The 17,207-nt window shown below is 47.3% G+C and overlaps 1 protein-coding gene across 1 annotated transcript; it reads left to right on the forward strand.

The window, feature by feature from the left end:
* Positions 1 to 844: 844 nt before the first annotated feature.
* LOC8052301 (urease accessory protein UreG) lies at positions 845 to 16,869 on the forward strand. The gene is made up of 4 exons (XM_002436069.4): positions 845 to 1,019; positions 13,137 to 13,404; positions 14,555 to 14,651; positions 16,294 to 16,869. Exons 1-4 carry the CDS (start codon positions 992 to 994, stop codon positions 16,702 to 16,704), a joined length of 804 nt encoding a protein of 267 aa, XP_002436114.2. The 5' UTR covers positions 845 to 991; the 3' UTR covers positions 16,705 to 16,869.
* Positions 16,870 to 17,207: the final 338 nt, after the last annotated feature.

Consider the following 17,207-nt stretch of genomic DNA (forward strand, 5'->3'; position numbering starts at 1 on the left):
TCCGACCGTAATATTGACTGATCGGACGTCGGATTGGACGGTTTCGTCGTACATGTGTTTCGCGCTTAATTGACACCATTCACGTCACGTAACCTCTCATTCTGAATGCGAGTTAAGGGACTGACCTTCGCTCGTTTTTCTCCTATTTTTACAGCAAATTATAGTGCTGATCAGTCATCAAAATGTGACAACATGTCTCTTCGCAGTAGATAAGAAACTGACAGGGTGAGATCGACAGGGCGAATTATTTTAATGCTGAGCCTCCAGCATTATCTTGTTGCCTTCCGTCGTGCTTTGGTTGCGCATGCGCGCTCGAGGCTTACGAGACGCCCAACTGTTATCGAAGCTTGCAAGCTGGCGGCGGGACGACCGAAGGACCATCCTGTCTTTCTCATTCTGTCGGCAACTATGCGTTACACAGTAGCGGTTACACACACGTTGCCGCTGTGATGCTCGGACAGATCTGCGCGCAGTGAGAAATTAATGTAAGTTTTGTAAGCTATGAACATCCGGAGAGCATGCTAAAATTTACTTAAAGAAAAAAAAAAATTAGGATTTTTTAAAGTAACACAATAAAAAAAAAAGTATACAATGCTCTCAAACTTGTGTTCTAAAGGTTCCCTTTTTATTCCTTGATGGAAATCAAATGATTTTAATAAAATTCGCGCGCCTGAATTTTATCGTGGGACTTTACCTTACCTGAGTGTGAAAGCTGTCAAAGAGACCGCCTTTGATACCCCTATCTTTCCTGGCTCTTGCGCTGTTCCATTCGTAGATTAGTAAAGAAAGATTAGGCGCCGTCATCCCAACGTCTCGGATCGAGCGGAAGTTTGTTGTTGTCTTCTAGTCGGAGCGACTGGAGAAGCGGCGTTATCGCTTGCTCAGCGCTTATCTGCCCCAGCGAAGGAAGCGCCGTCTTCCGAAAGTCGTCTTGAGGCACCCATTGAGTCCCGCGTCTTCGGGACACCTGCAACCACCTCCTGGGCGAGTCATGGCGGACGCCTGCACGTTCCTTCAAGGTTAGTTCTCCTTTTTCCTTCGAGCGCTCATTGGCACGACTGTGCACCTTTCTGGGGTTCTGGTTATTCGTGTACTTACAAAAGAAACCTGAGCAGCCATTACACTTTTTTTTTTTTTCAGGGAAAGACGTTCCAGAGACACTTTTTTCAAACGTGACTAGAATAGAACAAAAACTTTTTATAAACAACACAACTAGTTAGTTACACAACGCAAGAAGAATTGTTACATATTTGGCTGTACGGATCTGTCTTTTTACTTATCAGCAAGAAAAAAAGTCGCGTAATTTATTTGTTTGTTTTTATATTTTAAAGCCCTACTCATTATAAGGATTAAACACACGATCGATATACTTGTGAAATCTATATAAATAGGTTTTTACATTCTCCAATATATTCTAGGATGTTTATTAAAAACGTTAAAATAAACATTTCTAAAAAAACAAAAACAAAAAAACAAAAAAAAAAAAAAAAAAAACGGATACGACGCATGAAAAGGGGGGACAAGCGCAACGTGTCTCAAACGCAGCTACTAAACTTTTTTTTTTTTGGCACTATGGTATATATACCATATCCCACACACGTCTCCAGGTAATTAGCGCACGTCCCCGTGACCTTCAGCGAAGGTCTTGACCTAAATTCAAACCAGAGACCTCAACTCGTACAAAGCAGTGCAAACCTATCCGTCCCTTCAAACATTCACCCAAATACCGAACCCGGCCCAACCCTCGCCCATCGGTACAGAGGCCCGCACTTACGCAAATTACCGGGAGACGTGAGGTGGTATATATACGATTGGGACAAAAAAGTTTAGTAGCGGCATTTGAGACGTTTTGTGTTTGTCCCCTTTTTCTTAGGTCGTCTCCGGTTCTTCGAAAATGTGTAACATAAACCGGCTCGCCTGTCTACTCACTCTATCTTCAATGCATTCAGATAAATTGTGTCGCTCGCTGAATTAAGCTGTCGTTAGAAATGAAGGAGCTCACTACAAGTGGCGCGGCTAGGCATTCTGCAATGCTGTTTCGCTAGGCGCTATCTTGCAACTAAAGCAAGAAACATCGGGTATGCCTGGGAGTGGCGGCTGCATTGTTCAAACGTTAGCTATTGCTCTGGTGGCGCCGCTTAGCTTAGCGTCTGAAGCAAGAAGTTGGCGGGTTCGAATCCCGACCGAGGTGCCCGCAATTGGACGGAGGCTTATTGCGGAGAAGGCGCCGTGTAACCGAGCTTTCGCTTGCACGTCAAAAGATCCCCAGGTGGTCGAAATTAATCCTCAGTCCTCCGCTGGGGCGTGCCAGATGCCCGTCGTAGGTTTGGCACGTAAAACCCCCAAATTTGACTTTTTGAAGCAAGAAGTATACTGGGTAGGCCAGGGAGCCGTGATCGCGTAACATGCCAGTATAAGACGGAAGCTACGGCCCTGGCGTGTCAATCGGAACGTGACTACATATCACCGGAGTGCGCTTTTGCTGCTAAGTAGTATCAAGCTTTTCGCCGCGTCATGCTCCAATATGTGCGCGTTGCGCTCGTATATGTAGCGCGTATCGGAAACCGTCGGCACGCAATGTGGAACTTATCATTGACCCTTTGCCAGGTTACAACGAAGCTGGGTAAAACCGTGGGCTCTCACTCTGCAGGCGCCGCCTGGCTGCTGCCGGCTGGCTGTACGGTGGGCAAGTGTTCCGAGATGCGTCTTTGGCGCATCGGAACACAAGGACCTAGGGGTATGCCAATCGAAGGACAACATAGATAACGCGTAAGGAACGTAACATGACGAGGCAACTCTAGCGCGAGCCGTCGTTGGTTGCGGTGGGGGCAAACAAAAGTACGTTGCGCATATCGAGCGTGAACAAAGACACGAGGTGCGTAATGAGCAGACGACCTTGCACGCCTTATAACATTGCTCAGTCTTAAGTATAATTAACTCCTAAATTTTGTATATATATAAAAAAAAGATCCAACATAATAGAGGCTGCTGATATTTACTTAATTATAATTATAAAGCAATTAAATTCAAAGGTGCAAGCGAGCTGGACAATAATGCACCTAGCTGTGTTTGGAGATTTGTCTTTGTCCTTAGTCCCTCTTGTTCCCCTCCTCCAGGAGTAACTCCTGGAAGATCAGTAACTTTGAGAGGTCGGCTTTCGTCAGCCTTTCCAAGGGAAGCGGTAGATTTTTTTATAATTTTTATAAGGGCGATAAAATCTACCTGGTTTCCATTTTATTCGCCGCATATATGGTAATATAGCGGGAAAAATCGATAATGAAATAAATGACAATAAAAATAAAAGGTTTGAAACGTGATTTTCAGAGTATGACAGCAAGATATATACTGTTTTCGTTCTTCCACTTTGAAAACTTTTCTGATTTGGGTGTAATTCGCGTTCGTCCAGACTTTCTACGGTTTTCGGTCGCGTGACGACCGAACTCTGCTCCCGGATTTAATCGGAGCACTGGTCGGTTTGGACTAGGTGAGAATCGAGCGCGACATATTTGGTGCGCATTCGTGGCCAATCTATGCCGTAGGGGAAATTTTCGAACCCCGCCGTTACACTTTTCCTACATCGCACGAAAGACAGCCTGCAAAAACGGGTCATCGCAATATCCGTGGTTCGAATGCCCCGTGCCCAAGTTTCTCCGTGAACTCATTGCCACGCGGCATTTGAAGCACTGATCTCGCGGTGACTCCTGTTTTTAATCTGTTTGCAGAATGTATTTTGTTTGATGTATAAGCAGTGTGACCCCGGCTTAAGTATGCTCCTAGCACACCACGTGTTTAAAGCATTTTCAACTCAGGGTCACGGGTGAGATAAATTAGATGGAGCGCACTTCTGAAAATGGTCTATCAGACAACGTGCGTGTCGTCCAGGTATGGCCAGAGACACTCCAAAAAGTGTTCCGGAATAGAAGTGCTGAGATACATGTTTTTAGGGCCAAGATGCAGATACTGGATACATTTGCCTTTTATATAACCGGATATTTATAAATTACTTGCACAAAATCACCAAGAAATATTCCAGATTTCAGATGCAGATAAATATTAAAGACATAGAGAAATAAAAATATTCACGAACAGTGGCCAGTGCGCAGGGTGCAGTTCCTGGTAAATGCAAATGGCAGAACTTGTATATTTTTTTCTTTTTGCCAGTTTATGCACTTGGCGTTACCTTAAACTCTTCATCTATTCCCAGCTACCATGTCGAATACCGATAAAAAAAATGTCATTTTTATTGATTTACATACCTATGTGCGGGAGACAAGCGACGGCTTGCCATGCGTGAGAAAAGGCGTCTGCCCGAAATGAAGCCATGTTTTGCCGTGCAGGTGCGTCTCAATTTGAGATATACCTTCACGGCAAACCAGGGTTCTGAGAGGAGCTCGTCCTGCTCTCCTTGCGAGTGACCGTTCTTCGAACCACCTTGTTTTGTTTCCTGTCTTTTTCCTTTTGCTAAATCTTAGGTGACTATAATGTATAGCAGATAACAATAGTCGGTGACAGGTTAAAGGTTCAGAGGAGGCTCCTCCCACCCCTCTCCACTCTAGCAGAGCGAACACTGGAGGGGAGGTCGCCTCCTCTCCAGCGCTCGCTCTGCTAAAGTGGAGAGGGGTGGGAGGAGCTTGCCATAAACTATTAAAGGGACCATGAAATGATTTTAAAATCGAATTTTATCCACCGCACGCCGTAAAAGGTGTGAAAAGAAACACAAAAACACAAAAATAGGGAGCCAAAAAAAAAAAAAAGATTTGCTATAGAACTTTTAAAAGAAAACTGGACTCTTTTGCGCCTTCTTTCCTTCGAATGTTGTCTGCCTTTTCACCGCGATGCATCCGCGGAATCGCAGCACGTCAGCCGAATCCACGTCGCTTATTGGGTAAGAGCCTACCTCACCAGCACCGCGATCGTAAACAATAAATAGCCGGCGAATGTTTCATAAAAGTTTTGTCAAATAATATTCAGATCCACATTTTGTAACATAATTAGAGATGTGTGGCGAAAATTGCCAAATTTGATAATGCTGAGAGCTAAGCGCCATCTATCGTGTGGTAAACAAAGCAACTACTGCGCGTGCGCAGATGGGCAGGTGCGACTGCAGTTACTTGGGTGGCGACGACCGACGAACGTTTATTTCCTTTGATTTCCTTCCTCTCAAAACTCTGACTGACTGAACGTTTATTTTTCTACGTGTTCTTCTCGCGTGTGCCGACTCCAAGCAGCAAGAAAAAAAAGTACTTAAAACAGACCACGACGAACAAGAACGCTGGATCTACAAACACCCGAGAAAATCCATTGACTCCGACGAAGCGAGCTGCTCAGAATATAGGCCTAGCAGGCACTCCGACTCGGCGCAGCGTTGCTTCGTCGAAAGACCGTCTGCCTACGACCGGCTGGCGTGCTGAATGGAATATGCCCGCGCGACCCTTGTGGACCCTTCCCGTATTAAAGTTTGATCGCTGACGTATATTTTAGATTAAGAGGTGAGGTCAATCTCTTCCCCTTGTTTTCCGAGGCAGCGTTGAAGAACACTCGTCGAAATGGGACTCACGTCGCTTCTATCTTCTTGTTTTGTGTGATATAGAGCTGAAATAAACGCCGTATGGATTACCTTCGTAACACGGTATGTACACTTTGTTATTGGTATGTCATTTTTATTCTGACAGACTGCACTTCACTGTCGAGCTATAACAGTTCGTGGGAGGTATAAGTGCAATGCCGGTCCAACCTTTCTTTGCCGAGTGTCGCGTCAGTATCGAGTTGCAATCGTAAAAGAACGATCCCGAAGCGCTTACCAACAGCGCGAATACAGCACTTTTATCAAACGCTCGTCCGCTCTGAGTGTGAACAGGTATTTACGTGGCTCTTGCTGACACTCGTAGTTCAAACAAATCTTTTTTGACGTCGGCTCGCTCCTGCATCTGCGAGGCCGCGAAAAACGCCGCGGCAATTTGTTTCCATCTACGTCGCTTTGCAAACGACTGACACGGGCCGCCTTTTACCAACAATGACAGTTGGGTCGACTTCTGAAGTCTTCACCGGAAGACTCGCTGCACTTCCCAACAGGCATACCGGCGTATGGGACTAGTCCAATGCTGTTGCTGTAGCGCAACATATCTCATTGAATTTCGCTCAGCTGCGATGCGGCGATGAGAGGCGCCGATTCAGAAAATACGTCGGTGACATCAGCGCAGTAAAACCTACCGGCGCACCCCAACTCGTCGACGCTAACGCTCCCATTCTCCTACTGCCGAGAGAACTTCCGGTTCCGGAAACAGCGTACGTCACGGCTTGTTTTGCGGTCAGTTGGAGAGAAAGAAAAAGTCGATATTTCATTAATTTTTTATGTAGAAGTTAATAAACCGAGACGAAAACGGATGCCTGTTCGGCATTCAGTGAACATTGACGGTTTAATGTAAGTTATATGGAAAAAGTAAAAAGGTCATTTCATGGTCCCTTTAACCTGTCGCTGACTAGACGCTTCTCCACCGTAGAAGGGGGATGTGCGGCGGGTGCATATTACAAATTCTGGGACCCCCTGCTCAAAAAAAAAAAAAAAAAAAAAATGGTTTTTAGTTTGTTGGAAAATCGACAGTTAATTTTGGGCAACAAATGTAACGAGATACAAGCCTGGCAGAGTGTCGCGATACAAGCGACACATTCCACATGTATCTCACTTCTATATTAGCAAGTTTTAGTAGACAGTAGGGAGTTGTAGTAGATCGTTTTTCTCCTCCGCTATGGTATCCCCGAAGAAAACGCCGCAGCTGCGCATGCGCGCCGCCAGCCTTATCTGCATAGTTGAAGGTCTTGTGACGGATTACGGAGCGCTATCCGGGTGCTTAGCGGGCTGCGGGAACAGTCTACTACAATTCCCTAATGTTTCCCCCTCCGCTAAGGCCCTCCGCTACCCGGAACTCTACAGCCAAGGCCATCGGCGCGCACGCGCAGGGGCGGTTTCTTCGTAGCGGGGGGTTAGCGGAGGGGGAAACACGATCTACTAAAACTCCCTATTATTACAAATACATCTTTCAAAACTATCTGGATAGTGAGATGCAGATACTCGCAGGTACTCTAAGATGTTATCGGGACACATTTGCATCGCGATACGGGTCGACCTTTTCGGAGGCGCACTGGGGGACGGCGGGTGTATAACTGGGGAGCGTGTTAAATCCACCCGGCTCCCCCGTTTATGCCGCTTCGCGGCGACAGTTTGCGGTTGGCTCAGTAAAGAATTCGGCAGAGACACATAAGACTGATTACGTGTGGGAACCTGAAAGCATTTAAGCTCCTTTGCTGACATTAGGGACACCTTTAGTGAGCCAGATCAGTGGAGCCTCCATGGCGTCGGGGAAGCGTGCTTTTGTCTAGCACCCCGGAGGCCCTGGTTCGATTCCCACCAAAACCGAAATGCACCAAATTTTCTCTTCCAAGCCGTTAATTTACTTTGTTTACAGGTGCTTTCCTGAGAAATTTGACTTAAATACGAGCATTTTTGAAGTGTTTTTACTTTTACTTCGTCGGCCATTTTTGGTGCCATCGCTCGGTCACGCCGCCGAAGACGCCGGATTTTTGCGTAATAGGGCATATAATGCTTTCGCATTAAAAAAAAAATATTAACTCACCTGGCCTAGCCGCACACGCCGCTTCGTGGCGCTCCGCCGGCTACCCAAGCCCCGTTGTCTCCCCCAGTACCTCTCGAAAGGGAGTCTCTACAGACTCCTGCCCGTCGCTTGAAAAAAAGTAATTATTTACGATTACAATTACTGAACCATCAAACTAACGGATTACTGTTACAAATTACTGTATGCAAAAAGTAATCGAATATTTACTTCGTTACTTAGCTGGATTACTTTTCAATTACTGATAGAGCGATATGCAAAGACGTGATTTGCACTCAGTATTTTTGTATACGCTGATAAGATAACTTCTTTGTTATCTGTAGCTAGCAACTAATTTATGTTTGTTTTGTCCACTTCTGAAGTGAACCAATTGCGGCGTGACAGTTCGACATGTCCACGAATATTTGTTCCTTGATTTTCGTCACGGCGGTATTTTTGGCCCCGAACCTGAACCCAAATATATTTTGTGATAAAGTGATTGTTACTAAGCGCAGTCTGCGTGACTCATGCTCGTATCGAACTCGAGGGTTAATTTTGGTTTGCGCGCGTGGATACGTGGGATCATCGCGGTATACGCTGCGGATCATGGCGAAGGAGAGGGTAAAAATATACTGCTCTTATCATGCGATCTGGTCACGGGATCCCTGCTACGTGACCGCGGCGTGGCTACCCTCAAAAAAGGCGTCCCTCAAGTCTCCCTCGCGATGCATCCCAGCCCTGGCGCCATCTGGTAGCCGCTTCTCCAATCGACCCTAGTCCGCCATTGTTTGGGCACGTACTCGGAGCATGTTTATACACCAGCTCATGTTTACAAACAAACCGGAGCGCCCCTAGCGGACGTCACCGGCGCCGCGCATGCGCCGTGGATGGTGGGCAAGAAGCCCGCCGTCGCCCATAAACAAACCATTGAATTGCGTTGTTATCGGCGTCGGTGGGAGTCCCCGTGCTCTTTTTCGCGTTGGAATTGTTGATTCTACGTCCTCCTAATAATGTCTGACTACTTGAGCGGCTTTAGCAAAACTATCGAGGCAAAACTTTGCGTGAATAATGTGACTTGCGGCGATTCATTTCACGTGGACGCCGTAGAATGGGCGCTAAAGCCTGACTCCCACGTCGAGATTCTGCTCGCTATTTTCAGTCGCGACGTCGCTCGGACGGCAAAAGCGTGGACCGTAGCTGAGATGGTGGACATCGATACTGAAAACGTCAAGTAGAATCGGGCATTACAAGTCGGTGATGGCTACTGGTAACAATGATCAACAACTTCTTGTATCTGTTTACACTTAGCCGACTTACCCCAACCAACCTTCAAAAGTGTTTTGAGGCCTGCACTTAGTTCTTATCGCAATTACCGGGTCAATGTTTGGTTTACGAGCCGCTGTTGTTTGAACGAACTGACGACAAAATGCAGCCAAGTTTGAAAGAGCAGACGACAGTTGGAACGCACGCGCAATGGAGTACGGGCAAGAAGCACCGCGTCCCGCGTCAACAAACCATTCGAATGTCACGTTGTCGGCGTCTGTGTGAGTCTGCATACTCTTTTTCGCGTTGGAGTTGTCGATTCTACGTCCTCATCGCAATGTCTTACCACTTTAATCGCCTGAGCGAAATCATCAAAGCTCGTTACGCTGCTAAACATTGCATAAATAATTTGACGTGCGGCGATGTATTTGCATGACCGCCGCAGAATGGACGTACAAAACCATGATGAGACTCTTCTAGCTATTTTCGGTCGCGACGACCCTCGTGCTGCAAAAGTGTAGAAGGTAGCGGCGATGATCGACGTCGATACTGAAAATCGGAAGCGGGAACAGAGAAAGCGTAACAAGTAGGTGATGGCCACCGGTACCAATGATCAACATCTTGTATCTACTGCTTACACCGAGCCTACTTAAGTCTTTTGAGGCCTGCAATTACTTCTTATTGCAATCACCGGGTCAAAGTTTGGTCTACAGGCCGCTTTTGTTTGAACGAGCAGACGACAAAAAGCAGACAACTTTGAAAGAGCAGACGAAAGTTCGAACGATCAGGCGGCCGTGTGAATTTGAAGACGCACTGAATCCGTGGGTGGTCCGGACAACTTGGGGGTTTTCTCTCGGTCATGTTGGAACAAAGCAAATACATCTGGCGACTAGAAATTGTGGCCCGCACACGCAATCGTAGTTCGACAGCGTCAGGTTTGCCCTTTTCACGGCTGCTATCGACGTTCTCGGACGAACGGAGGGTGCAAAAACACATAAAAACTGATCTTCAAACCTTCCTAGACTCTCTTTGTAAAGCCCCCATCGCAGTATTTTGACGAGAAGGCAGGTTTTTTGTCTCGTTTCTTCCAAAGGAACACAGGAATGCATGTCTGGCACGGCGACTTCTGCCCACCGCCCCAGACCGGAAGTGCGTCCGGCGCGCCACCACCGCGGCGTGACGTAGGAGAGTTGAGTTGGTGTATAGAAACGAGGGTAGCGTCAGCGTTCGGTGAGGACTAGGATCCAATGACACGCTTCGTGGCTGAGAAATGGCGACTGCCAATGTCGCTTGATGGGACTTTTCAAAAGGGTCTCTTGAACGCTACTCAATGGTCTTTGTTGTTTTTTGTAGCGGCCAGCACGTATTGCTCAAAATTGGTGTTTTCTTATGTATGCTCTAAAGATCGGGCACTAAGTTCAAATAATAGAAAAGCTGCAGAAATAGTTCGAAATTTCCCAGGCTTTATTTACTTTCAAACTAGTAAAATGCATCCATTTTACTCGTACTTGTGGCTGGTAGTATGTATGACGGCTAAATTTGTCGGTTTGTTTCGTCGACGAAGAAAACTTGCCCTGCATGTGGTATTTATATTCAGTCCGACTACAGAAATATTATTGACCTGCCACATTCAAGCCCACAATTTCTATTAAAATATTTTTAAATGGATTTGAATGAAGAAGACTATGATCTAATAATGAACGTACCTTTTAGAGGGAATATGCCGTTTTACCACATTTCCTAATTTAAATGTTACTGTTAGAATCATAAAAGCGAAACACTCAGCTCAATAGTATTCTAGTAAGCAGCTTGAATGAAGAGGGCCAATTTTAAAGCGGCTATTACGCGCCTCTACAATTTTTTCAAAACTCAACTGCCGGTAGTGGGTCATCTAACAAACAACAAGAAAAGTTATGGTAGCTACTATAATGCCCCGAAACAATAGGATACAAACGCCCGTTGTTTCCTTACCTCCTTCCTGCGCTTCTCGGAGTATTCGATAGAATGCTAAATACATGTCTGCCTCCAGCAGTAGTTCCTAGAAACTCTATCCGACTATGTTACAAGGATCTATTTGACGATCCAGGGCCGTCCTGCCTGACAGGTCTTTGCTTACTTTCGCGCGTTGACACACCTCAGCTCGGAGCATACGGAGTAAAGGGTCGCCCTGCAGGATGTTAGGATACCGCGTTAAATCACTACCCTTGCCGTTTAGATTTGGATCCGCATCGTACAGGCGTGTCGTCGGGCATCACTACTGCGCAATGCACGTTAAATGCCAAAGGCTAGCATTGGTATCGCACTGGTTAAAGTTTTTATCTTCATCGGAGATACCAGGCGCCTACTCGGGCTAATTCCCCGCTAAAACATATGCACAACACAATATCGGCCAACTTTCTTCAAGTTGCCACTCAGTGTAATCGCATTATTTTACTTCGACTACCGATAATATAACTCTCGGATCTCTTTATGGGCGTAGCACGAACGACGCCGACAGCGTTACTTAAGGTGAAGGCCTGGAACCGAGAAGCTAGGTATCAGAGTTTATAACGGGCACTCTGGCTATCAGGGCTGTAGCGACTTTTTCTGCACTGAGTACTTTCCCACGCGGTCCCACCTGTGATAAGCAGTCTTCCCGCCACTTCACCGTACAAGATATAATGTAGTCAGTAGACTTTGACTCCTGCTCTTACATCTTTTCTATTGATCTTTCACTCCCATCTCCACCATGTCCTACCCCGAAAAAATAGTTAGCACGACGCCCAGCAGAGTGAGCCTACAGGACTATCTCTTCCTTCCACAGATACATACACACACATAGAAGCACGCACACACGCACGCACATACACTCTTTCTCTTTATATTTCTCTCTCTCTCTTTCTGTTTTTTTTTTCTTTCTCTCTCTTTGACTTACGCTTGGCCTTGCGTTGTTTTGTATATAAACTTGACAAGATGCTGCGCGACTCGAGACCGGTCACCGCTGTTTTAAAGACCGAGCTCGGAAAAGTGCGAAGCGGTCGAACTTCCTATAAACTAATTTCCGTCCACCGCCAAAACCTCTAGTTTTATGAAGAAAATGAAGCTGGGGAGCGAATTAACTCCAAGGTCCTGGACAAAAATGTCCTGTCTGTCCATAGTACATGTTTGATTTTGCTGGTTGGATTTGACAGGATTTGACAAGATTTTACTTTTGATTCCGGATTCTTTTACATCCAAAGAGTTGCAGGCCGACGTTACGGTGGTTAACACGGAAATCTGCCTGCAGGTTACTCGTTCTGTTGTCTTTTGTTGTCCATTTTCTTTCCATTCATTGGCTCGTTTTACCGACTGCAGGCCTCCAGTAGCCAAATTCCACTCTACAGGTTGCGGCAGATCGTGGCCACGACCGCAAGGCTGCAAAGAATAAAAGGAAAGAAACGTAACTTCACTTAATCCTACGAATAAAGTCGGGAGACACAAAAGGGCGTAGCGGAAGGACGCAAATATATATTTCCCTACCTATAATTAATTGTCATTTTTAGTTCACGATCGGCGGAACTTGCTAACTTTTGTTAAATATCATGGGACTTAGGCCAGCTAAAGGTAGCGGCTTTGTAACGGTTTTCCGTAATGCCATTTCGTGACATGACTCTTATCTAAAGGAAGCCAGACCTACGGACTAGATGATCCAACTGTCCAGCTCCGACCGGATAAGTTTAGAACTAAAAGAACGACAACGACGCATAATATGTGTTTATCTTTATGACGTAGCGCTCGTCTGATGGAGCCGAACTCTGGTTCAGCGTTCAGCGCTTCGGCTGCGACTCGCGTTCAGTCAGTGAAGCAAGGGTCGGCCAGCCGAACGCGGACGCAGCACTCGTGTTCAACCTTTGCCCCGCGCTTCATCGAAGTAGGTGAAGTAAAGCTTGCACTCGAAAGGCCTTGTACTGGGTAAAAAGCGAGATCTGTGAAAAACAAGCTGGACAAAGAGGAGTTGCCTGCACGTTACGTTATCGCATCCTGCTGGTGAGTCTTGTTCTTGCGGAGGTGAATAAATTTGATGGCGCAAAATCTTTGTTACAAAATGTACGCGCTCAGCAGCAAGGCCACCACAATGGGCGCTGATGTGGCGTCAGTACATACCACGTATAAATCGAGTGCTTCACCACTAAAAAAAAAGAAGCATTAATTGGCAGGAGATCGTGCTGACACCAGATTTAGACCGCAGGAAAATAGGCTTTGAGGAATTCTTCGAAGGAGAAACAAACCGCTGCGCTTCTTCCGCAGTCGGCACCGTACACGGCGGGAGCCAATCTGGCGCGACCCACGACCACGGTCCGGGAGGCCATGGCCATACCCATGAGGCCATGGACGGCCCCGGTAGCTTCAGGCAGAGGGAGGCGTTTCGGACCAGGGACGACTTCGGAAAGCGGGCCTTCACCGTCGGCGTGGGTGGACCCGTCGGCTCGGGAAAGACGGCGCTCGTGCTGGCGCTCTGCCAGAAGCTCCGGGACACGCACAACCTCTGCGTAGTCACCAACGACATCTTCACCAGGTGATAAACTCTAACGTAGCCTGGGGAGGCTATTAATAATAACCTCACTTCCTGGGCCTGAACATATGATCCCGCATAAAACTGGCAAGACATGGAGCGGAGGGCGATGACGCTTTTGTTGTGGGGCAACCTCAACCTGTCTATTGCGTTCCCAATTTAGTTGCACTTCGGTAGATACGGCGTACTAATTAACGTGCTTGTGTAGGAGTATGTCGCGTGTCGGTGATACGGAGGTGTCGCAGGTTTATTTTTATAAAGCCCAAAAAGTTCAGTCAAATACTTTACTAGGAAATACATCTTGCGCCGAGAAATCTAATGAACTTGGAGCCGACAGTTTTTGCGTGGTTTGAACGGCTGGACGCGCACAGCCTCGGGGTTTTCTTTAAATTAAGAGGGGTGGCTGCTTCCATCCACCGTCGTGGACAGCCTTGATGACAGCGGAGATGACCGTTTGTTTCTGCTTTACTGGCAAATCCGGTATTTCGGTGCGACGAAGGGTGACTGAAGTGGTCCTTAAACTTCTGTTTTGATTGCCTCTAACGAGCCCCAGTCCGCGGGAGTCAGTGTAAGCGTATCAAGGACACGGCGTGCTTCCGGGGACCCCATTGCGTAGAGAAGTGTTCTTACTTGATCCCTGCCAGTTGCTCGATGAAGTCCGGAGGCGTAGCTCTAATTCTCGAATTGAAACACCCGTTGCTCCCAAGTGCTGGGATTCAAGAAGTCGGAAGTTCAGAGGAGGCGTTAGTCCTGTGGCACCGAAGGGCTGATGGAGCAGTGCCGTGATGGCGGAGGAGATAACTTTGGTATCTGTCATGATTTGACTATGGCATTAGGGTTGCGCGGCGGATGCTGTCACATCTTACTCCTGACACCATGCTGCGGGTAGCTCTGGGCTAGCCGCGCGTAACGTGGGAAGAAGCAGCCGACCACTTTGAGACCCAAAACACCGGTGACCTTTAGGTCGGCCTTACGGCAACCCACACAAACCAATGTCCCCGCACGCGCCCCTGGCCCGCGATACCCTCAGTGACACGTGATTGGTTGTCCCGCTTCACGCCGCGTGAGCACATGTAATCGTTACAGTCGCAAGGGAGATTGGGCTGAAAACCGTGAGCGCAATCTTTGAAATATTAATTTTTTTTGTCTGCAGAGAGGACTGGGAATTCCTCTGCCGGAACAAGGCTCTGCCGGAGGAACGAATGAGGGCCATCGAGACCGGGGGATGTCCTCATGCGGCCATTAGAGAGGTACCGCATGCACACATGGGATCACAAAATGCCAAGAACAATTTTGGAACGTAACCTGTGTACGGTACTTCCTTTAAAGAGAAACTTAAAGCCACCTGATGAGCTGCGCTTAGAGTATCGGTACTCTGTTCCCCGGTGTTGTTGTGTTCGCCGCCATGTTGGTGCTTTGTGCAGAGCAGACGCAATAGTGTCGATCACCACAATTAAAAAATGCGACTTCCCTCAGCTTTAGTTGCGGTGTTAGCAAGCTTATGTGATATCGTTTTGCTCTATCGCGAACTGTTTTAAAATGTCTGGAGAAGGAAAAGGCGTTTCCGGCGATCTCAGATAAAGCTTCAGGTAACTGGCCAGCATGATCTGAAGCCACATGATGGGTAAGTGTCGTTACTCTGAAGCTTAGCCTTTTTCTTCAGGGCAACTGAAGCGGTGCTATATTTGAGAAAAAAACACCTAAATGGTCTATATTTGCCCTCCAGAATCAAGAATATCGAGATTACTTTTCAGTCTGGTGCACGGAGGCTGCAGAAACTATTTTTAAAGTATCGCTGAAGCCTTTTCTTTCCTGGCGTGACGTCACACTAGGAGTTGTCGAATCTCCGCTCTCGCGCATCTTCACCGCCTGTCAAAGCTATGCACGCGCACTCTTGCTATATTCAAATAAGGTCAGAAAAAGACGTCACGACTGGCGTCAGTGCGAAAAAATATACTTGGCAAGCTTGCAACTGCACGGGCTGCCCACACGAGCGACACGCGCTTGGCAGTCCAAAAATCCTAGTATGGCGTCACGACTGGTCGGAGGTTTTTCGTGTTTTCTCGCGTTTAGTTGCATCCTCGGGAATAACGAACGTGATATTCGGATTCACGGGATAAAAATACGCCAAAATTCACCTCTAACTCGTGTTTTCTTTTTTTTTTTTTTTTTTTTTTTTTCAGGAAGTGTATAAGCTTCTTTTTAAAGGGGTATTAGCGAGTTTTAGAATAGGGGGCCCTACAGCTTTGGGTGCCCCAGACAGCTTGGGGCACCCAATGCTGTGGGGCCCCCTATTTAAAACTCGCTATTGAACCAAACATTTTATTGCCGTAATAAGTGGCGCATGACCTTTCCACGAGTCAGCAACCGCCGGTGTGCGCGAGCACACGCGACGAAATTTACGTCATAGTCCTCCATTTAAGATGACTTGAAATGTACGGGCTCCTGGAAAAGGAGAATAAAGAAATGCTTTCCGTCTTCACAAGTGAAAGCTTCCTGCTTGTTAGACCAATTAATCGCCCACCTTTTGCACTCCACTCCACTGTGGAGATGAAAGGCGTGTCTTTATTCTCCTTTTTCCCGGAGCCCACACAGGACTAGGACGTCAATTTCGTTGTGTGTGCTTGCGCACACCGGCGGCTGCTGGCTCGTGGAAAGATCATGCGCCACGTATTATGGACCCTGAAATTGTTGGTTCAGCAATCCTTTAAAAAGGTGCTTCTAGACTGCGTTTAAATATGCGGAAAGTGACATTCGCGCTGAGGAACACAGTATTTTCCAAAGTCAACTGATCTTGTTTGCAAAACTTCATGACGATCTAGTACTGAAAAACAGCACTAAGAACACTTTTGTACTAATGGAAGCAACATGTTTGTCGTTCCTTTAACGCAGGACTACTCTGCCAACATGGAGGCCGTCCGGGAGCTGACAAAGAAGTTCTCGCCCGAGATCCTGCTCCTGGAGAGCGGCGGTGACAACCTGGCGGCCAACTTCAGTCGCGAGCTGTCCGACTTCATAATTTACGTGATCGACGTGGCAGGTGGCGACAAGATCCCGCGCAAGGGCGGCCCGGGCATCACGCAGAGTGACCTGCTGGTAATCAACAAGACGGACCTCGCCGGAGCCGTGGGAGCGGACATGGACGTCATGGTGCGGGACGCGGCCAAGATGCGCCAGGGGGGGCCGACGCTCCTGGTGCAGGCCACGCACGACGTGGGCGTCGACCAGGTGGCCAGGCTCGTGCTGCAGGCCGCCAAGGACGCAGGCGTGCCGCTCAAGTGTCGGGCGGCCGAGTCGTGCTGATGCTGACAACAGAGCGCTCTTTTTGTCCACGGCTTCCAGCCACCGCTTGTCTACGGCTTCCTCTCTGCCTGGAGCACGAAGGCTATTTTGTGTTCAGACCAGACTTTTATGCAATGGACCTTTTTCAACAATATCTGTTCGAGAATAAACGAATATGGTACCCTCCCTCTTTTGGTTCTAGCCGTGCAGAGAGGGAAGATGGTTCTGGGGGCCGAAGAACCCACCATGGGGACAAAGGCGAAGTTTGGGGGAGCCGTATTTAGGTCACATCGGCTCAATGGGAAAGCAGGATGTAGCCTCCGTTTTGTGTGCCGAACGACCTTGAACCCAGTCGCGTATGTAGCTGGCAGTAGATAATGGGAAAAAGGTAGAAACTCTGCTCCAGTTACTGTAGTTTAACTGTTTTTTTAAGTAATTTGGTAGCTTTCAATTTCATTTTAATTTCGGTAATTAGCAGTTTACTTTAACTACCTTTTCCGAATAATTTCTATTCACGTCAAATT

This window comes from Ixodes scapularis, unplaced genomic scaffold (genome assembly GCF_016920785.2).
Source record: "Ixodes scapularis isolate PalLabHiFi unplaced genomic scaffold, ASM1692078v2 PGA_scaffold1__304_contigs__length_218370807, whole genome shotgun sequence".
Taxonomy (NCBI): domain Eukaryota; kingdom Metazoa; phylum Arthropoda; class Arachnida; order Ixodida; family Ixodidae; genus Ixodes; species Ixodes scapularis.

What these genes read in the sequence shown, in the direction of transcription:
- LOC8052301 (XM_002436069.4), top strand. Translation starts at nt 992, where the DNA reads ATGGCGGACGCCTGCACGTTCCTTCAAG. An exon ending in ACCAACGACATCTTCACCAG is followed by an intron (nt 13,405 to 14,554) that starts GTGATAAACTCT and finishes TTTTGTCTGCAG; the next exon opens with AGAGGACTGGGAATTCCTCT. An exon ending in CTCATGCGGCCATTAGAGAG is followed by an intron (nt 14,652 to 16,293) that starts GTACCGCATGCA and finishes CCTTTAACGCAG; the next exon opens with GACTACTCTGCCAACATGGA.